General features: G+C 45.5%; 1 protein-coding gene across 4 annotated transcripts in view; it reads left to right on the forward strand.

The window, feature by feature from the left end:
* The window catches only part of LOC124146742 (PAN2-PAN3 deadenylation complex catalytic subunit Pan2-like), a 44,305-nt gene that overhangs the window by 7,283 nt on the left and 14,172 nt on the right, over positions 1-22,850 (forward strand). For 3 of the 4 annotated variants that reach the window (XM_048390791.1, XM_048390785.1, XM_048390789.1), the window contains 9 exons: positions 1,502-1,788; positions 2,697-2,773; positions 8,350-8,477; positions 9,052-9,245; positions 9,734-9,894; positions 11,153-11,281; positions 11,372-11,521; positions 14,697-14,887; positions 16,440-16,478. In XM_048390791.1, the coding sequence (XP_048246748.1) occupies positions 1,502-1,788; positions 2,697-2,773; positions 8,350-8,477; positions 9,052-9,245; positions 9,734-9,894; positions 11,153-11,281; positions 11,372-11,521; positions 14,697-14,887; positions 16,440-16,478 (1,356 nt within the window). The remainder of the gene's footprint in view (positions 1-1,501; positions 1,789-2,696; positions 2,774-8,349; positions 8,478-9,051; positions 9,246-9,733; positions 9,895-11,152; positions 11,282-11,371; positions 11,522-14,696; positions 14,888-16,439; positions 16,479-22,850) is intronic. The other variant, XM_048390794.1, reaches the window with a different exon arrangement.

Consider the following 22,850-nt stretch of genomic DNA (forward strand, 5'->3'; position numbering starts at 1 on the left):
CACCCACTAGCCTTTTTATTAAAGTCTTGTTCCTACCCTTGCCACATCAGGCCCACTTTCCTTAACATCCACGACTGGTACCAGTTTATATCAAAGTGATTTACCGCTGTCTATCTTTGTTGAAACAAATATGTCTTTTTCATCTTTTTAACCCCCCCCCCCCCCCCAAATGATTGCCTATGTTTTCGTGTCAGGGATGAAATTCCGAATGTTTTCGTTATATGGTGGACTAGGTCTTCGCCACCTTTGTAAAGCTATATGAGATAAGAACAGCGATTTGATTGGATATCACGTTTTCATTACAAGGGGCACAACTAGTGATTGGTTATGGTGTGGCAATGGGAGAAAGGGGCTTTGATATGGGCTGGTGGACACACTTGCCTCAGGAAGATGGTCCTGGAGTAACACTTCCGTTTTGCATGTGGTTGCACAGTTTTTCTCACACCAGTGAGAATTTACCAGTTAGAATAGCTCCCTAACATCCTATGCTGGTCATAAGAGACGACTTAATGGATTGGGATGTGAGACTGGTGATTTGGTTGATAGCATGTACTTGAACCTCAATGACGTGGATCATCTCCCACGTGGATCATATTAATCGCTGGAATAAGTGGTCCAGACTTGCTATTTTACAGGCATGAGATGGGTTGTGACAGAGATGGGTGCGACAGATGGGTATGACAGATGGGTGTGACAGATGGTTGTGACAAATGGTTGTGACAGATGGGTGTGACAGAGATGGGTGTGACAGAGATGGGTTGTGGGATGGGATGGCATGTAGCTGGAATATCACTGAGAGTGGCATTAAACAACTAACACAGAGTTTTCTCCAAACTTCATCATTGTTCGTTAATCACAATAAGTTTTGCGAAATGATATTTCTTTGAAGACTAAAAGAAGGTGTGATTCTTGTCTGAGAATACTCAGAACTTTCTTGTCAGGCAGACAGACTAACACAGAGTTTTCTCCAAACTTCATCATTGTTCGTTAATCACAATAAGTTTTGCGAAATGATATTTCTTTGAAGACTAAAAGAAGGTGTGATTCTTGTCTGAGAATACTCAGAACTTTCTTGTCAGGCAGACAGACTAACACAGAGTTTTCTCTAAACTTCATCATTGTTCGTTAATCACAATAAGTTTTGCGAAATGATATTTCTTTGAAGACTAAAAGAAGGTGTGATTCTTGTCTGAGAATACTCAGAACTGTCTTGTCAGGCAGACAGCCTAACACAGAGTTTTCTCTAAACTTCATCATTGTTCGTTAATCACAATAAGTTTTGCGAAATGATATTTCTTTGAAGACTAAAAGAAGGTGTGATTCTTGTCTGAGAATACTCAGAACTTTCTTGTCAGGCAGACAGACTAACACAGAGTTTTCTCTAAACTTCATCATTGTTCGTTAATCACAATAAGTTTTGCGAAATGATATTTCTTTGAAGACTAAAAGAAGGTGTGATTCTTGTCTGAGAATACTCAGAACTGTCTTGTCTGTATTACAGGATGGGTAACCTCCAGGCTGACCGGTTCCTCAAGGTGTATGACATGCGGGTGATGCGAGCAGTGGCACCCATCCAGGTGTCAATCGACCCCACGTTTCTCCGCTTCGTCCCCAACTACTCCAACAAGCTGGCTGTGGTGTCCCAGGTGGGTCACTTCCAGCTGGTGGACCCCAACAACACCATGTCCAACTCCAGCATGTTCTACCAGGTCAACACAGGTGGCGCTGTACTCACCAGCTTCGACATCTCGTCCTCATGCAACGCCCTGTCCTTTGGAGACTCATCAGGTAAAGCAGCCAGCCATCTTCTGTTTGGATGTTATTTCCTACTTATCCTGCATTATGTGTTATACAGGAAAAGTATACACATGTAAAATGTTTTTAGATTTAACTAATTATTTTGCTTAATATCCTGCATTACTCCTTAATGCATTTACTACTTACCTAATGGAAAGTAGCGGATGCTTTAAGGAGTAATGCAGGATAAGTATGTACAAATGTAAAAAATATTTAGATTTTACTAAAATTGGACGTCAGACCCCTTTTTTACAAAGTGCAGCATTACCATGGTTACGATTGTTGTAAGACTGACTTCGCTTTGTTGAGATTTGGATCTCCATGGGGACCTGTGGTAATTGTAAGAGGAGTCTTAATTGGGTGCCGGTTCTGATTCCGAGTTAGAACTGATTCCTAGCAATCTATGCTGGTCGTAAGTGGCAACTTAATGGAATGGGTGGTCAGACTCAGTGACTTGGTTGATGGCGAGTCAACATACCATGGCGGCATGGATTTTTGCTCATTATATTGTTCACTGGATTGCCGTTTCCAGATTCAATTAATTATAAGCCACTATCATATATTGGGAATATTGCTGAATGCAGGGTTAAAAACTCACGGACACAAAGGAATTTCTTTCTTACATTTAACATGCTTAATATTTTGCTAAAAGTTCAGGGACTGATGGGACGGTCGTGTAGCCTAGTGGTTAAGGCATCCGCTCGTCACCCTGAAGACCTGGGTTCGATTCCCCACATGGGTACAATGTCCATTCTGGTGCCCCCGCCGTGATATTGGTAGAATATTGCTAAGAACGGTGTAAAACCATACTCACTCACTCAGGAGACTGATTGTTTTGATACTTAGAATTTGTGTGGCACCCCTGACTTCATCTGCTTTGCTTACTGCCACTGTTTCAGGCTACATCCATCTGTATACAAACAGGGACCACCCCACCTTCAACGCCTACTCACAGCCTACAGAGTTCCCTGATCCCGTAAGTATTGGATTATCTCCCTTGTCTGGATATGGTTTCAGTTGAATGTCCATCTATTTCATGAATGATGTTATGTGTTTCATGTGTTTATCAGCGGCCACCCCTTTGTGACCATATTCATGAAGTCATGAAAATTCATGTATAGTTCCTGAATGGTTCTGAATATCAGGAAAATAATTCATGAAGCATGTAATATTCAGCCCCTAGTGGCAGCAAATGTAGGCAAAGACTCCCAATTTGAATGATGGCTGTGACACAGATGGTTGTGACACAGATGGTTGCGACAGATGGTTGTGACAGAGATGGGTTGTGACAGATGGGTGTGACAGATGGGTTGTGACAGAGATGGGTTGTGACAGAGATGGTTTTGACAGAGATGGGTTGTGACAGAGATGGTTGTGACAGAGATGGGTTGTGACAGATGGGTTGTGACAGAGATGGGTTGTGACAGAGATGGTTTTGACAGAGATGGTTGTGACAGAGATGGGTTGTGACAGATGGGTTGTGACAGATGGGTGTGACAGATAGGTTGTGACAGATCGGTGTGACAGATGGGTGTGACAGAGATGGTTGTGACAGATGGGTTGTGACAGAGATGGGTTGTGACAGAGATGGGTTGTGACAGATGGGTTGTGACAGATGGGTGTGACAGATAGGTTGTGACAGATCGGTGTGACAGATGGGTGTGACAGAGATGGGTTGTGACAGATGGGTGTGACAGAGATGGGTTGTGACAGATGGGTTGTGACAGATGGTTGTGACAGATGGGTTGTGACAGATGGGTTGTGACAGATGGGTGTGACAGATAGGTTGTGACAGATCGGTGTGACAGATGGGTGTGACAGAGATGGGTTGTGACAGATGGTTGTGACAGAGATGGGTTGTGACAGATGGGTGTGACAGATGGTTGTGACAGAGATGGGTTGTGACAGAGATGGGTTGTGACAGATGGGTTGTGACAGATGGGTGTGACAGATAGGTTGTGACAGATCGGTGTGACAGATGGGTGTGACAGAGATGGGTTGTGACAGATGGTTGTGACAGATGGGTTGTGACAGATGGGTGTGACAGATAGGTTGTGACAGATCGGTGTGACAGATGGGTGTGACAGAGATGGGTTGTGACAGATGGGTTGTGACAGCGATGGGTTGTGACAGATGGGTGTGACAGAGATGGGTTGTGACAGAGATGGGTTGTGACAGAGATGGGTTGTGACAGAGATGGGTGTGACAGAGGTGGGTTGTGACAGATGGGTTGTGACAGAGATGGGTTGTGACAGATGAGTGTGACAGATGGGTGTGACAGAGATGGGTTGTGACAGATGGGTTGTGACAGATGGTTGTGACAGATGGTTGTGATAGATGGTTGTGACAGAGATGGGTTGTGACAGATGAGTGTGACAGATGGGTGTGACAGAGATGGGTTGTGACAGATGGGTGTGACAGAGATGGTTGTGACAGATGGGTTGTGACAGATGGGTTGTGACAGAGATGGGTTGTGACAGAGATGGGTTGTGACAGATGGGTTGTGACAGAGATGGGTTGTGACAGAGATGGGTTGTGACAGAGATGGGTTGTGACAGAGATGGTTGTGACAGATGGGTTGTGACAGATGGTTGTGACAGATGGGTTGTGACAGATGGGTGTGACAGAGATGGTTGTGACAGAGATGGGTTGTGACAGATGGGTTGTGACAGATGGTTGTGACAGATGGTTGTGACAGAGATGGTTGTGACAGAGATGGGTTGTGACAGATGGTTGTGACAGATGGGTTGTGACAGATGGGTGTGACAGAGATGGTTGTGACAGAGATGGGTTGTGACAGATGGGTTGTGACAGATGGTTGTGACAGATGGTTGTGACAGAGATGGGTTGTGACAGAGATGGGTTGTGACAGATGGGTGTGACAGAGATGGGTTGTGACAGATGGGTGTGACAGATGGTTGTGACAGATGGGCGTGACAGAGATGGGTTGTGACAGATGGTTGTGACAGAGATGGTTGTGACTAAGATGGGTTGTGACAGATGGGTGTGACAGATGGGTGTGACAGAGATGGGTTGTGACAGGTTGGTGTGACAGAGATGGGTTGTGACAGATGGGTGTGACAGAGATGGGTTGTGACAGATTGGTGTGACAGAGATGGGTTGTGACAGATGGGTGTGACAGAGATGGGTTGTGACAGATGGGTGTGACAGAGATGGTTGTGACAGATGGGTTTTGACAGATGGTTGTGACAGATGGGTTTTGACAGATGGTTGTGACAGAGATGGGTTTTGACAGAGATGGGTTGTGACAGAGATGGTTGTGACAGATGGGTGTGGCAGAGATGGGTTTTGACACAGATGGGTGTGACAGAGATGGTTGTGACAGATGGGTGTGACAGAGATGGTTGTGACAGAGATGAGTTGTTACAGAGATGGGTTGTGACAGATGGGTTTTGACAGATGGTTTTGACAGATGGTTGTGACAGAGATGGGTGTGACAGAGATGGGTTGTGACAGAGATGGTTTTGACAGAGATGGGTTGTGACAGATGGGTTGTGACAGATGGGTGTGACAGAGATGGGTTGTGACAGAGATGGGTTGTGACAAAGATGGTTTTGACAGAGATGGTTGTGACAGAGATGGGGTGTGACAGAGATGGTTGTGACAGATGGTTGTGACAGATGGGTGTGATAGAGATGGGTGTGACAGAGATGGGTTGTGACAGAGATGGGTTGTGACAGAGATGGGTGTGACAGAGATGGGTTGTGACAGATGGGTTGTGACAGAGATGGGTTGTGACAGAGATGGGTTGTGACAGATGGGTGTGATAGAGATGGGTGTGACAGAGATGGTTTTGACAGAGATGGGTTGTGACAAAGATGGGTGTGACAGAGATGGTTTTGACAGAGATGGGTTGTGACAGATGGGTGTGATAGAGATGGGTGTGACAGAGATGGGTTGTGACAAAGATGGGTGTGACAAAGATGGTTTTGACAGAGATGGGTGTGACAGAGATGGGTTGTGACAGAGATGGGTTGTGACAGATGGGTTGTGACAGATGGGTTGTGACAGAGATGGTTTTGACAGAGATGGGTTGTGACAGATGGGTGTGATAGAGATGGGTGTGACAGAGATGGGTTGTGACAAAGATGGGTGTGACAAAGATGGTTTTGACAGAGATGGGTGTGACAGAGATGGTTTTGACAGAGATGGGTTGTGACAGATGGGTTGTGACAGATGGGTTGTGACAGAGATGGTTTTGACAGAGATGGGTTGTGACAGATGGGTTGTGACAGAGATGGTTTTGACAGAGATGGGTTGTGACAGATGGGTTGTGACAGAGATGGTTGTGACTAAGATGGGTTGTGACAAAGATGGTTTTGACAGAGATGGGTTGTGACAGAGATGAATGTGACAGAGATGGTTGTGACAGAGATGGGTGTGACAGAGATGGTTTTGACAGAGATGGGTTGTGACAGAGATGGGTTGTGACAGAGATGGGTTGTGACAGAGATGGGTGTGACAGAGATGGGTGTGACAGAGATGGGTTGTGACAGAGATGGGTGTGACAGAGATGGGTTGTGACAGAGATGGGTGTGACAGAGATGGGTTGTGACAGAGATGGGTGTGACAGAGATGGGTGTGACAGAGATGGGTTGTGACAGAGATGGGTGTGACAGAGATGGGTTGTGACAGAGATGGGTTGTGACAGAGATGGTTGTGACTAAGATGGGTTGTGACAGAGATGAGTTGTGACAGAGATGGTTGTGACTAAGATGGGTTGTGACAGAGATGGTTGTGACAGATGGGTTGTGACAGAGATGGGTTGTGACAGAGATGGGTTGTGACAGAGATGGGTGTGACAGAGATGGGTTGTGACAGATGGGTTGTGACAGATGGGTTGTGACAGAGATGGGTTGTGACAGAGATGGTTGTGACAGAGATGGTTTTGACAGAGATGGGTTGTGACAGAGATGGGTTGTGACAGAAATGGGTTGTGACAGAGATGGTTGTGACAGATGGGTTGTGACAGATGGGTGTGACAGAGATGGGTGTGACAGAGATGGGTGTGACAGAGATGGGTTGTGACAGATGGGTTGTGACAAAGATGGTTGTGACAGATGGGTGTGACAGAGATCGGTGTGACTAAGATGGGTTTTGACAGAGATCGGTGTGACAGAGATGGTTGTGACAGAGATGGGTTGTGACAGAGATGGTTGTGACAGATGGGTGTGACAGAGATGGTTGTGACAGAGATGGGTGTGACAGAAATCGGTGTGACTAAGATGGGTTTTGACAGAGATCGGTGTGACAGAGATGGTTGTGACAGATGGGTGTGACAGAGATCGGTGTGACTAAGATGGGTTTTGACAGAGATGGTTGTGACTAAGATGGGTTGTGACAGAGATGGGTTGTGACAGATATGGTTGTGACAGAGATGGGTGTGACAGAGATGGGTGTGACAGAGATGGGTTGTGACAGAGATGGGTGTGACAGAGATTGGTGTGACAGAGATGGGTGTGACAGAGATGGGTTGTTACAGAGATGGGTTGTGACAGAGATGGTTGTGACAGATGGGTTGTGACAGAGATGGTTGTGACAGATGGGTTGTGACAGAGATGGGTGTGACAGAGATGGTTGTGACAGATGGGTTGTGACAGAGATGGGTTGTGACAGAGATGGTTGTGACAGATGGGTTGTGACAGAGATGGGTGTGACAGAGATGGGTGTGACAGAGATGGTTGTGACAGATGGGTTGTGACAGACATGGGTGTGACAGAGATGGGTGTGACAGAGATGGTTGTGACAGATGGGTTGTGACAGAGATGGGTGTGACAGAGATGGTTGTAACAGATGGGTGTGTCAGAGATGGTTGTGACAGATGGGTTGTGACAGAGATGGGTTGTGACAGAGATGGTTTTGACAGAGATGGGTTGTGACAGAGATGGGTGTGACAGAGATGGGTTGTGACAGAGATGGGTGTGACAGAGATGGGTTGTGACAGATGGGTGTGACAGAAAGTTGTAACAGATGGGTGTGACAGAGATGGTTGTGACTAAGATGGGTTGTGACAGATGGGTGTGACAGAGATGGGTTGTGACAGAGATGGGTTGTGACAGAGATGGGTTGTGACAGAGATGGGTGTTACAGAGATGGTTGTGACAGAGATGGGTGTGACAGATGGGTGTGACTGAGATGGGGTGTGACAGAGATGGGTGTGACAGATGGGTGTGACAGAGATGGGTGTGACAGATATGGTTTTGACTAAGATGGGTTGTGGCATTTCCCAATTCATGCTATTATAGACATAACTAACAATATGGCTTTGTGGAGGGGATTTGTATGTCACTGGTAACATGACTAGTACAGAGGAAGTGGTTCCAATGCATTGCTGCACATCATTGCTTTGAAGGCAGTGTAAAGGTTCATGAGTTAGTTGATTGTCATCATACTCTGAATGCCTGGATCATTGCTCATAAAATCAATCACTGGATACTCTGGTTCAGACTCCGTTATCTAAAGGCAGCTGTCTAATAGCTGTACATTGCTGAGTGCAACATCGAACAAACAGTATAATTTCTATGTATATAGGTTGAGCCTGTCCAGAGCATCCACATCAACGACGAGCTAGCTCCGGTATCCATGGTCCCCATGGTGTACCCCCCATCTGGTCAGCTGCTGTCTGATTGGCAGACCAACCTATCGGCCAGGAAGTATCGGTAGGTCACACCTCTCAGTGCCTCAACATTTTCATTTAAATCCCCCAGTTTATCCTTTCAACAGACAATATTTAAAACAGAATTCTTACTTTTCCCAGAACCTGCATGAGGCTTATCTAAACCAGGAAAACAGCTTGGACAGGTGTAAGAACACAAAATGAATGTATGTGGAGTTTGAACTCAAACCGATGTATTCTTACACACATTTTCAGTCTCATTGAACGATTGACCCTTGAAGACTGAAGTTAGGATTGGTCTTCAGCAACTCATGCTTGTCATAAGAGGCAACTACCAGGAAATGGGAGGAATGTGTGGTCGCTGACTTCGTTGATGCAGTCAACATATCCCAGCTGTGTAGATCGATGCTTATAATGTCAATGACTGGATTGTGTGGTCCAGACTTGATTATTTACAAAGTGCACTCATATGGCTCGCATATTGTGCAGCATTAAACAACAAACAAACAAATAAAATCTTTTAACACCTCTCTTCAGAATATGTTCAGCCAGTTTTGTAACATTGTTTCTCTACCCATGCAAGGCTAGTGTGTAAAGAATGTCACATCAACTTTCAGGAAGCCTAAGCCTATCGACCCCGAGATCCTTCGTACCATGAAAGTCTATCACAACGTTGGCTATGCTCCCAATTCTGGAAAGGAACGCAGGAACCAGATACCCTACAAGCTGCCGAAAGAAGTGCACATGCAGACAACTGGAGGAACAACTCACACTCGCAAGTCAAGTGTCCCAGAATCCCCTCTGGGGAGAGGTTAGTGACTGATCAATTCGTTCCAATCCTTGATTATGAGAATATTCTATGTCCATTCCGTTATATTCCATTCATACCTTAACACTCCTTGGGGATTCTTGGTTAGAATTGAACCCCAGCAATACATGCGACTCGTAAGAGAGAACCAAATGAATCAGATGGATAACTAGGTCAAGGTCGTTGATGTGCCCTGACAGCATGGATCGTTGCTCAGAAACCTATGATTGTGGGTTCGAATCCCGGTTCGCCACGATTATGTTTCTAGGTTTGTCAGCACCATACCCATGCTCGTTGGTTTCACGAAGTGGTAAACATCTGAGACCTGCATCACTTTGGGTTTTCCTCCCACATTAAGCTGACACAATATGAATCTCTGGATGTACACTGGTAGGAACTGAAAAGAAGAATTATAAATAACAAAATATATAAATATTTCTTTGTTTCATCAAATATGTTCAGATGACAATCAAGACTATCTTTTTTTTCAGGTGAAGATCCGTTTGTCACTGTACCAAAGAAATACAGACGAGTCGAGATGAAGTATTCTAAGCTTGGTTTGGAAGACTTTGACTTCCGACATTACAACAAAACTCACTTTGCTGGTCTGGAAACCCATATTCCTAATGCCTACTGTAACGCCATGTTGCAGGTGAGGTCAGGCTGGGGTGCCGCCCTTTCATACAGTCTTATTGATATAATCAGTTTCAGTGCAAAGCCTTTGGTTTCACCTCCACACCATGTAGTTATTCGCACTGTTTGCACTTTGGAATTCTGATATGAGGCGGGGGCACGGGTGGCCCAGTCGTCTAAGGCGCCGCGATTCGCTGTGCAGAGTTGCGTCCCTTGGGCACGCCAGAAACCTATGATTGTGGGTTCGAATCCCGGTTCGCCCCGATTATGTTTCTAGGTTTGTCAGCACCATACCCGTGCTCGTGGGTTTCACTGAAGTGGTAAACGTCTGAGACCTGCATCACTTGGGGCTTTCCTCCCACATTAAGCTGACACGCCGCGATATAACTGGAATATTGTTAAAAGCGGCGTAAAACCCAACTCACTCACTCACTCACTGATGTGAGGCAAAACGAAGGAGCTGTGTTGTCACACAAAGTTATTTTCAAAGTCAAATGGATAAATTTGTAACAAAGTTTTTCAGGTTGTATGATCATCAGATGTTCAGGTTCAGTGGCTGGGTTGACAGTGTGCTGTCCTACCCTGTTGGGGTGGATGGTTCACAATATAAATAACTGGATTGTCTGGTCCAGACGTATTGACAGGCTGGTATAATACAGCTGCAACATTGCTGCGTGCGGAGTTTAACAACAAACAAGCAAACGAGGAGCTTAGTTGTGGAAGCTCGGAGCCCCTGGTCAGGGGTTCAAAGTTGGGATCATGCTGATTTTGACTGATAAGCTCACAGCTGTCATCAATTGGATGAAACAATGCTTATGCAGTAAAAATTAACTCACTCATCATAGGGATAAATGACTTCAACCTTTTCCCTTGACTTTAAGATTTCTCTTCAAATTAAGCATGCTTTCAGTAGGTTTTGTAACTTAAATCGCTCACTCATTAGGCTGTGTATTGGCATAAGAATTGTATTGATTTCATTTTCTGCATACTAAATGTAAAGTATTACTGAGTATGGTCGGTTGCCGCTGCTTTGTAGTCATGGATACAGGGGAGATAACAACGTGTGAGAAAATTCACTGCCGAGTTTCTGCCGTTTTTTTATCAATCAGTTTCGAGGGAAAACAGCATTGTGAATGAATTACTGTGTAGGTTTTAGGTTAACAATGTAGATAATAACAAAACTTTAAAATATTGCAATGTCCATTGTTTGAATTTGTGGTATAGCGGTAATGCCATGACGTCCTACTGACTCTCTCACTCTCCTTCCCTTCCTGTAGGTTCTGTACTTCCTTGAGCCCCTGCGATGTCACCTCCTCAGTCATCTCTGCCACAGAGAGTTCTGTCTGTCCTGTGAGCTCGGCTTCCTCTACCACATGCTGGACACACAGAAGGGCCAGACTTGTCAGGTGGGAACTGTCTGCTTGTCTTCACGTTGGCCATCTTTTGACTATCAGTGTAGGATGCATTTACAATTATGTTTACTCTCTCTGTTACAGGCAAGTAACTTCCTGCGAGCATTCCGCACCATTCCGGAAGCTTCGGCTCTAGGTCTGTGTCTCAGCGAGGCAGAGGAGGCTGCTGGGAAGGTGAATCTCCCGCGACTGATCCAGAGCTGGCAGAGATTCGTGCTACAGCAGGTCCACTCGGTCAGTACCAAGTCTGTGTTGTCAGGAAGTGGGGTAGTAGCCTGGTGGTTGAAGTGTCCACTCGATCAGTGCCAAGTCTGTGTTGTCAGCTAGTGGGGTAGTAGCCTGGTGGTTGAAGTGTCCACTCGGTCAGTGCCAAGTCTGTGTTGTCAGGTAGTGGGGTAGTAGCATGGTGGTTGAAGTGTCCTCTCGGTCAGTACCAAGTCTGTGTTGTCAGGTAGTGGGGTAGTAGCCTGGTGGTTGAAGTGTCCACTCGGTCAGTGCCAAGTCTGTGTATCAGGTAGTGGGGTAGTACCCTGGTGGTTGAAGTGTCCTCTCGGTCAGTGCTAAGCCTGTGTTGTCAGGTAGTTGGGTAGTAGCCTGGTGGTTGAAGTGTCCACTTGGTCAGTGCCAAGTCTGTGTATCAGTTAGTGGGGTAGTAGCCTGGTGGTTGAAGTGTCCTCTCGGTCAGTGCCAAGTCTGTGTTGTCAGGTAGTGGGGTAGTAGCCTGGTGGTTGAAGTGTCCTCTCGATCAGTGCTAAGTCTGTGTTGTCAGGTAGTTGGGTAGTAGCCTGGTGGTTGAAGTGTCCACTTGGTCAGTGCCAAGTCTGTGTTGTCAGGTAGTGGGGTAGTAGCCTGGTGGTTGAAGTGTCCTCTTGATCAGTGCCAAGTCTGTGTTGTGGGGTAGTAGCCTGGTGGTTGAAGTGTCCACTTGATCAATGCCAAGTCTGTGTTGTCAGGTAGTGGAGTAGCAGCCTGGTGGTTGAAGTGTCCTCTCGGTCAGTACCAAGTCTGTGTTGTCAGGTAGTGGGGTAGCAGCCTGGTGGTTGAAGTGTCCACTTGATCAGTGCTAAGTCTGTGTTGTCAGGTAGTGGAGTAGCAGCCTGGTGGTTGAAGTGTCCTCTCGGTCAGTACCAAGTCTGTGTTGTCAGGTAGTGGGGTAGCAGCCTGGTGGTTGAAGTGTCCACTTGGTCAGTGCTAAGTCTGTGTTGTCAGGTAGTGGGGTAGTAGCCTGGTGGTTGAAGTGTCCACTTGATCAGTTCCAAGTCTGTGTTGTCAGGTAGTGGGGTAGTAGCCTGGTGGTTGAAGTGTCCTCTCGGTCAGTGCCAAGTCTGTGTTGTCAGGTAGTGGGGTAGTAGCCTGGTGGTTGAAGTGTCCACTAGGTCAGTGCCAAGTCTGGGTTTGTCAGGTAGTGGGGTAGTAGCCTGGTGGTTGAAGTGTCCACTCGGTCAGTACCAAGTCTGTGTTGTGGGGTAGTAGCCTGGTGGTTGAAGTGTCAACTCGGTCAGTGCCAAGTCTGTGTTGTCAGGTAGTTGGGTAGTAGCCTGGTGGTTGAAGTGTCCACTAGGTCAGTGCCAAGTCTGGGTTTGTCAGGTAGTGGGGTAGTAGCCTGGTGGTTGAAGTGTCCACTCGGTCAGTACCAAGTCTGTGTTGTGGGGTAGTAGCCTGGTGGTTGAAGTGTCAACTCGGTCAGTGCCAAGTCTGTGTTGTCAGGTAGTTGGGTAGTAGCCTGGTGGTTGAAGTGTCCACTCGGTCAGTACCAAGTCTGTGTTGTCAGGTAGTGGGGTAGTAGCCTGGTGGTTGAAGTGTCCACTTGGTCAGTGCCAAGTCTGTGTTGTCAGGTAGTGGGGTAGTAGCCTGGTGGTTGAAGTGTCCACTTGGTCAGTGCCAAGTCTGTGTTGTCAGGTAGTGGGGTAGTAGCCTGGTGGTTGAAGTGTCCACTCGGTCAGTACCAAGTCTGTGTTGTGGGGTAGTAGCCTGGTGGTTGAAGTGTCCACTTGGTCAGTGCCAAGTCTGTGTTGTCAGGTAGTGGAGTAGCAGCCTGGTGGTTGAAGTGTCCACTTGGTCAGTGCCAAGTCTGTGTTGTCAGGTAGTGGGGTAGTAGCCTGGTGGTTGAAGTGTCCACTTGATCAGTGCTAAGTCTGTGTTGTCAGGTAGTGGAGTAGTAGCCTGGTGGTTGAAGTGTCCACTTGGTCAGTGCCAAGTCTGTGTTGTCAGGTAGTGGGGTAGTAGCCTGGTGGTTGAAGTGTCCTCTTGATCAGTGCTAAGTCGGTGTTGTCAGGTAGTGGGGTAGTAGCCTTGTGGTTGAAGTGTCCACTTGGTCAGTGCCAAGTCTGTGTTGTCAGGTAGTGGGGTAGTAGCCTGGTGGTTGAAGTGTCCTCTTGATCAGTGCCAAGTCTGTGTTGTGGGGTAGTAGCCTGGTGGTTGAAGTGTCCTCTTGATCAGTACCAAGTCTGTGTTGTCAGGTAGTGGGGTAGCAGCCTGGTGGTTGAAGTGTCCACTTGATCAGTGCCAAGTCTGTGTTGTCAGGTAGTGGGGTAGCAGCCTGGTGGTTGAAGTGTCCTCTCGGTCAGTACCAAGTCTGTGTTGTCAGGTAGTGGGGTAGCAGCCTGGTGGTTGAAGTGTCCTCTTGATCAGTACCAAGTCTGTGTTGTCAGGTAGTGGGGTAGCAGCCTGGTGGTTGAAGTGTCCACTTGATCAGTGCCAAGTCTGTGTTGTGGGGTAGTAGCCTGGTGGTAGAAGTGTCCACTTGATCAATGCCAAGTCTGTGTTGTCAGGTAGTGGGGTAGCAGCCTGGTGGTTGAAGTGTCCACTCGGTCAGTACCAAGTCTGTGTTGTCAGGTAGTGGGGTAGCAGCCTGGTGGTTGAAGTGTCCACTCGGTCAGTGCCAAGTCCGTGTTGTCAGGTAGTGGGGTAGCAGCCTGGTGGTTGAAGTGTCCTCTTGATCAGTGCCAAGTTTGTGTTGTCAGGTAGTGGAGTAGTAGCCTGGTGGTTGAAGTGTCCACTTGATCAGTGCCAAGTCTGTGTTGTGGGGTAGTAGCCTGGTGGTAGAAGTGTCCACTTGATCAATGCCAAGTCTGTGTTGTCAGGTAGTGGGGTAGTAGCCTTGTGGTTGAAGTGTCCACTTGGTCAGTGCCAAGTCTGTGTTGTCAGGTAGTGGGGTAGTAGCCTGGTGGTTGAAGTTTCCACTTGGTCCTGGTGGTTGAAGTGGCCACTTGGTCAGAGCCAAGTCTGTGTTGTCAGGTAGTGGGGTAGTAGCCTGTTTGTAGAAATGGCCACACAGTCAGGGCCAAGTCTGTGGTTTCAGGAAGTGGGGGAGTAGGCAGATATATATGCAGGGTTGGGATAATGTCTATAATCTGATACAACCAAGTTCAGTACTTGAACCCTGCTCACTGCCGCCCTATGCACACAGGAGACTGCCGTCAAGCTGGAGTCAGACACCAAGTCGGGCGCTGCTGCCCCTGCCGAGACGTCCACAGAGGCGGCCACTACGGAGAAGAAGGAGCAGACTCCCAGCAAGTCCAAGAAGAAGAAGAAGAAAGGGAAGAAGAAGGAGGAATCTAAAGATGAAGCAGAGGCGGGAGATAGCAATGGCGAAGACAAGTAGGTTGATTCTCAGTTAACGTAGGTGATAAATAAATTATTCTCCATCTACGTTGTAAATTGTTGATCTGGTACCATGCAAATTAGATTTTCTATTTGGAAAACGTATGCATAACTCCTAGTGGCAATCAGAACTGATTATACAGTGATAATAATCACAAGCACCAAAAATGTGTGTGCCTGCCTGTGTGCTCTTTTACAAGTCTGGACTAAAGTACTCACGGAAATGAAAAAAAAACTGTTTTTTCGACCTCAGATCTTAAATAAATGCAGTTAATATACAAAATATGTAAATATTCAAACAACTAAATTAGTACTAATTGGGCCGTGGCACAAATACAGCGTATCAAATGTTTTTATGCCTTTTTACACGTAAAAGTGTGTAAAAATGTGAATAAAACAGACTATTGTGAAACAGGGCATAACCAGGTGTAAGTAGATCAAAGTGACCTATGACACCTTGACGACAGGTGAGAACAGGTGCATAATGCCTATAGTCTGTTTCTGCTATGTCAATTTGGACTTAGTTTTATTTTTGAATGTTGAAAGTGCCGACAAATTACCTCCCGTAAAGTACATTTTGTATTGTTCACTGAGATCAAACTAGCAAATCCAGACTAGTACTTTTCGAGTTGTTTTGTTATTTCCTATTTACAGCTACGTAACACTTTGTGTCGATTTTTAAATTGAGAAAAACAGGGTTTTTTCATTTCCATGAGTACTTTAATGCTGTTCTTGCGGTGCTAGCCCACTGAGATACAATGCCACAGTTTAACATGAGTACCCCTCTCAAACACAGTATACTGACTCCGAGCCGATGAGTCCTTGTTCCAACCCCTTAATGCTGAACACCAGACAGGGTAACAACAAGAACCATCTTTCAACGTCTTTTGGTGTGATGAAGTTTGGGAAAAACATAGGACGTTTTAAATATAAGTTCATTGTATATGGTGAGCATCGTAACAAGAGTTAAGGCGATCATCCACCATGTCATCCTCATCTCACAGCAGACTGTTCATTGCTCATGTCACTGTTATGCTGTGAATGTTTTTTTGCATTATTAGAGTTGTTTTTAACAATGCATCAGCAGTATTTGATGTGTTTGATTAATGCACTGTGCTAGTGCTAAGCCTTAGCTTACCATGTTTGTCCAAGAAGTATTAATGAATGTTTTCAATTCATTTTAACATGTACAGTTCCATAATGATAAAAACAAGTCATGTTCAAAACTGTTCTACTCAAACCTGTTTGGAGTATATTTGACCATGTTGACCCATTAGCCATTGAATAATGTGTGATGGTCTGTAAGAAATAACATATTAGACAAAAGTAGAATCATTGTCTACATTTGGCTTACCTGGTTTCTTATAGTTGAATTGGCCACAAGTTGAACGTTACATTGTTGGCAGAACAAATAATCCAATGTTACGTGTTCCCTGAACAAGTATGCAGCATGTACAGAAACTAAGAACTAAGGTTGACTTGTTTCTATCATATCACAAATCATTTGCTTTTTATTCATCCTTGTTTCCCATTATCTTGTGTTGCTCAGCGTGAAGGCTTCTGAGGACGTCTCAGAAGAGCCAGCCAGGTAACTAGTTCTGTCATGTGCTCACTAACATCTCAAGCAGGTCAGGGTGGCGGTGTAACATCTCGAGCAGGTCAGGGTGGCGGTGTAACATCTCGAGCAGGTCAAGATTGCGGTGTAACATCACTAGCAGGTCAAGGTGTCAGTGTACCATCTCAAGCAGGTCAGGGTGCCGGTGTAACATCACCAGCAGGTCAGGGTGACGGTGTAACATCTCTAGCAGGTCAGGGTGCCGGTGTAACATCACCAGCAGGTCAGGGTGACGGTGTAACATCTCTAGCAGGTCAGGGTGACGGTGTAACATCTCTAGCAGGTCAGGGTGTCGGTGTAACATCTCTAGCAGGTCAGGGTGACGGTGTAACATCTCTAGCAGGTCAGGGTGGGGGTGTAACATCTCTAGCAGGTCAGGGTGTTGGTGTAACATCTCGAGCAGGTCAGGGTGGCGGTGTAACATCTCTAGCAGGTCAGGGTGTTGGTGTAACATCTCTAGCAGGTCAGGGTGTTGGTGTAACATCTCTAGCAGGTCAGGGTGACGGTGTAACATCTCTAGCAGGTCAGGGTGACGGTGTAACATCTCTAGCAGGTCAGGGTGGGGGTGTAACATCTCTAGCAGGTCAGGGTGGCGGTGTAACATCTCTAGCAGGTCAGGGTGACGGTGTAACATCTCTAGCAGGTCAGGGTGTTGGTGTAACATCTCTAGCAGGTCAGGGTGACGGTGTAACATCTCTAGCAGGTCAGGGTGACGGTGTAACATCACTAGCAGGTCAGGGTGACGGTGTAACATCACTAGCAGGTCAGGGTGACGGTGTAACATCTCTAGCTGGTCAGGGTGACGGTGTAACATCTCTAGCAGGTCAGGGTGGGGGTGTAACATCTCTAGCAGGTCAGGGTGACGGTGTAACATCTCTAGCAGGTCAGGGTGACGGTGTAACATCTCTAGCAGGTCAGGGTGACGGTGTAACATCTCTAGCTGGTCAGGGTGACGGTGTAACATCTCTAGCAGGTCAGGGTGGGGGTGTAACATCTCTAGCAGGTCAGGGTGACGGTGTAACATCTCTAGCAGGTCAGGGTGACGGTGTAACATCTCTAGCAGGTCAGGGTGACGGTGTAACATCTCTAGCTGGTCAGGGTGACGGTGTAACATCTCTAGCAGGTCAGGGTGGGGGTGTAACATCTCTAGCAGGTCAGGGTGTCGGTGTAACATCTCTAGCAGGTCAGGGTGGCGGTGTAACATCTCGAGCAGGTCAGGGTGGGGGTGTAACATCTCTAGCAGGTCAGGGTGGCGGTGTAACATCTCGAGCAGGTCAAGATGGCAGTGTAACATCACTAGCAGGTCAAGGTGTCAGTGTACCATCTCAAGCAGGTCAGGGTGGCGGTGTAACATCTCAAGCAGGTCAGGGTGACGGTGTAACATCTCTAGTAGGTCAGGGTTGCGGTGTAACATCTCTAGCAGGTCACGGGCATGTCGTTTTACCATCACAAGAACAGATACAAGCAGTGTGGCTTGCACATCATCATTTTTGTTATCAATTGCAAAATCAATGTTGCTGTCATCACTGACTCATTAGGTCATCAATGTTGTTGCTGATATCACTGACTCATTAGGTCATCAATGTTGTTGCTGATATCACTGACTCATTAGGTCATCAATGTTGTTGCTGTTATCACTGGCTATTTAGGTCATCAATGTTGTTGCTGTCATCACTGGCTCATTAGGTCATCAATGTTGTTGCTGTCATCACTGGCTCATTAGGTCATCAATGTTGTTGCTGATATCACTGACTCATTAGGTCATCAATGTTGTTGCTGATATCACTGACTCATTAGGTCATCAATGTTGTTGCTGTCATCACTGGCTATTTAGGTCATCAATGTTGTTGCTGTCATCACTGGCTCATTAGGTCATCAATGTTGTTGCTGTCATCACTGGCTCATTAGGTCATCAATGTTGTTGCTGTCATCACTGGCTCATTAGGTCATCAATGTTGTTGCTGTCATCACTGGCACATTAGGTCATCAATGTTGTTGCTGTCATCACTGGCTCATTAGGTCATCAATGCTGCTTCTGACATCTCTGGCAGATTAGTTAGACAAATTGTTGTTTGTGTTGTGGGTGAGTCACTCTGTCATATGCATCCTCATTGTTGTCATCTTTTCTTGGGCTCTGTGCATGGGGGTTCGCACCGAAGACCCGGGTTCGATTCCCGACATGGGTACAATGTGTGAAGCCCATTTCTGGTGTCCCCCGCCGTGATATTGCTGGAATATTGCTAAAAGCGGCTTAAAACCATACTCACTCACTCACTCACTGTGCATGGGGGCATGTATGTCCCCGTCGTCAATGGTTCCACAGTTAAATGTGTCAAGACTGTGTCGCTTAGGCTTGCTTTCACCCATAACTATCCTGTCATTAACCAGGTCCTTTCCTTCACTAACATATCACCCTCATGTCTAGGATATGCACCACTGTCATTGTCCTCTTTGTCTACATATTACTTGTGAGGGGATTCCAGGGTAGAATTGTTCCCCATCAACCTGTGCTTGTTGTGAGAGACGACTTAATGGATCAAGTAAGGACATTGCTGATAATGTCAATCACTGGTTTATCTGGTCCAAGCTTGATTATTTACAGGCCATCATCATAAGATGGAATATTGCTGGTGTGGCTTAAAACAACAAACAAGCATGAAGCTTATAGGTCAGAGAGGAACTGTGACACTCTGTGAGTTCACTCCGAGTCTCGTTGATTAGTTTACACTGGTGTAACGATACAGCAATCAGAGCTCCAGATAACTTTTTGAGCAAATGAGTTTTTACTCTAGGGTTTCTATTATTATTGAGTTATTACATTTTTCATTTTTCACTCATCCATTCATCACTTTATTTTTCCCAAAATTAGTGAACATTTTAAGATTTTAAAAAATGAAATAATGTTTTAGATGCATATAACGGTTCTAAATATGGGCTTGACTCGTAAAGTAAATTAGCTCGTAATTGTGTTTTGGAAATTAGCTCCTTTGTACGCATGCTGAAAAAGCTTCATTGGATATTTACACGTGCTGTTTTTATACATTTGAGTTTTTCATTTAATGCATGCGTTTCTGTACGCAAGTAATTGGGTTTTGAATATTTTGGGGGGCTATTTTACGCAAATATGCTGCTTATCTGTAGCTCTGAGCAATACAGTACTGTACCCCGATACGAGGCCAACAATACAATCAAGGATGTACAACCCCTCTATCATGGTATCGGGATACATATGATACATTATATTACCAGTTAATAATGTGAGTAATAACAAACTGTTAAAAAACCAGCACCATATTTTGTATTTCCCGATTAGCTATTAATAGCTAACATTCACAGTACTCTCCAATCTCATTAAAATCACTGCCTCTAAACCAAGATCTGAGGACATCCAATTATGGGTCAGAACAACCTTTCGTGAACTTGACCGACCACTGAAATGACTAACAAGAAGTCAACATCAGCCAATTAGAAAGCAGCTTTCTCGACTTTACGGCACTCGTTTCAACCTTGCGACTTCCATTTCAGACTATGCTTGAAAAATATGTTAACACAGTTCTCAATTAAAATTTTGAAAACTGAACAAACGAACATTCCAGAATGTCTCATACATGGTTCACATCGTATGGCAGTGCTTCCTACGTACTGTGCAACGCCTCTTCCGTTCAAATATTTCTACAATAGAAGCGAGAGATAGACGATGATTTTGACGGAATCAGTCGTATGGGCTGTAACTGTCGTTTGGAATACCCCGTGTTAACGTTTTCGAGTTTGCATGATTCGAAAACACATGCAGACTGTCACTTTCATGATTTGGTAAGAGGCGCTTTGATTGGTCGGATGAAAGGTCGTTCTGACGTGACCTGTAATGTGATGTCCTCAAATCTTTGTTTAGCAATAGTAAGATCTAAGATCTGATTTTATGAGATTGAGTACTCTCTAGCCTATATGTCTCTTCCCTATTGCATCTTTGATCTCTGAAATTTAAGACCGAATTATTCAGGGCTGTGATTCAGCTGCAAAAAGAAACATCAACTAATGAAATAGAAGTGCTGTATCGGGATACGAATCACATCGCATCCATAGTATCGGGATATGTATCGTATCGCGACCTCACTGTATCGTAACACCCCAATTAGTAATATTGATATGACAATGGTATTAATGATGTGTATGATTTAACTGTGAAAAAAACCATACTCCTACCTTTATTACTGAACAGAGAATCACTGTAAGTCAGTATGTGCTAACATCTATCATATATATTCTACCTGCCCGTGTCATTCCCTTATTCTCTTCTATCAGGAACATATTTTCACTCATCATCTGGTACAATATATTAACTTAATTCTCTTATTTGGATCAATATATTCTCTTAGTTTCCACATTTTGTATATTTTTTTCATGTATTCTCTTCTTTTGTCACAATATATGTGGGGGTACAGGTGGCCCAGTCGTCTAAGGTGCCGCGATTCCCTGTGCAGAGTTGCGTCCCTTGGGCACGCCAGGAACCTATGATTGTGGGTTCGAATCCTGGTTTGCCCCGATTATGTTTCTAGGTTTGTCAGCACCATACCCGTGCTCGTGGATTTCACTGAAGTGGTAAACGTCTGAAACCTGCATCACTACAGGCTTTCCTCCCACATTAAGCGAACCTGCTGCAATATGACTGTAATACTGTTAAAAGCGGCATTAAACCAAATACAATATACAATATATTAATAGCATTTCCTAATTGTATGATATATCAATGTACTTTCCCTAGTCATACAACCCCTGAAGATCCGGGGTAGAATAGGTCTTCAGCAACCCATGCTTGCCGTAAAAGGCAACTATGCTTGTCGTAAGAGGCGACTAACGGGATCGGGTGGCCAGGCTCACTGACTTGGTTGATGCATGTCATCAAATCCCAATTGCGTGGATAGATGCTCATGATGTCAATCACTAGATTGTCTGGTCCAGACTTGATTATTTACAGACCGCCTTCATATAGCTGGAATATTGCTGAGTGCGACGTTAACAACAAACAAACAAACAAATACCTAGTCATACTGCCTGACATGGCTATTTTCACCAGTAATAATGTCTTGCCATGAGCATTCTCTTGGTGAATGAAAATTGGCACATAATAAACTGTCTGCCAGCACCATAGCTCCTTTTTTTGGCTGTCTTCCCACTTAACGCCCCCTGTCACCTTGGAGATGCTGGGTTGGAATTGGTCCCCAGCTACCTGTGATGGTCATATACCCATGGGGATTTCGGGTTGGAATTGGTCCCCAGCAAAATGTGGTGGTCGTAAGAAGCAAGGGGCACGGGTGGCCCAGTCGTCTAAGGTGTCGCAATTCGCTGTGCAGAGTTGCGTCCCTTGGGCATGCCAGAAACCTATGATTGTGGGTTCGAATCCCAGTTCGCCCCGATTATGTTTCTCGGTTTGTCAGCACCATACCCGTGCTCGTGGGTTTCACTGAAGTGGTAAACGACTGAGACCTGCATCACTTCAGGATTTCCTCCCACATTAAGCTGACACGCCGTGATATGACTGTAATACTGTTAAAAGCGGCGTTAAACACAACTCACTCACTCACTCACTCACTCACTCACTCACTCACTCACTCACTCACTCACTCACTCACTCACTCACTCACTCACTCACTCACTCACTCACTCACTCACTCACTCATAAGAGGCAACCAAATGGATCATGTGGTCAGACTTGGTAACTTGGTTGATTGCGTGTCTTCATACCCCGATGGTGTGGATCATTACTCACAATATCCGTCACTGGATTGTCTGGTCCAGAATCAATTATTTACTGACTGCTGTCATATATCTGAAAAATTCCTGAGTGTGGCGTTAAACACCACACACGCACTGGACACACCAAGATATAATTGGAATATTGTTAGAAATGTTAGACCCCAACTCATTCACTTTTGCAGAAACACAGCATTGATAGGTAGCTCTGGTTATTTAGTCGTACAGTTGCACAAGTGTTCCCATATAGAGAGGTTACAATATAATGCCATGTATCGGGTGTATGGTGGCACATACTGTCTCTTCAGATTAAGCCTGCTTGATCTCAGGTCAGAGTCATACCAGAGGCAGTGGGTCAGCAAAATGTTCATGATTGGTTCTCCTCCCATGTTAAGCCAACATGCTGTGATTTAGCCTTAATAGTGTTCCAATCCATCCTGATTAGGTTTCTTTGTTTCCCAGCACCATACCCGTTCTTGTGGGTTTCACCAAAGTGGTAAATGTCTAAGAACTGCATCACTTCAGGCTTTCCTCCCACATCAAGCTGACACACTGTAATGTAACTGGAATACTGTTCAAACCCAACTAACTCAC

Source organism: Haliotis rufescens, unplaced genomic scaffold (genome assembly GCF_023055435.1).
Source record: "Haliotis rufescens isolate VD_foot unplaced genomic scaffold, xgHalRufe1.0.p SCAF_10, whole genome shotgun sequence".
Lineage (NCBI taxonomy): Eukaryota > Metazoa > Mollusca > Gastropoda > Lepetellida > Haliotidae > Haliotis > Haliotis rufescens.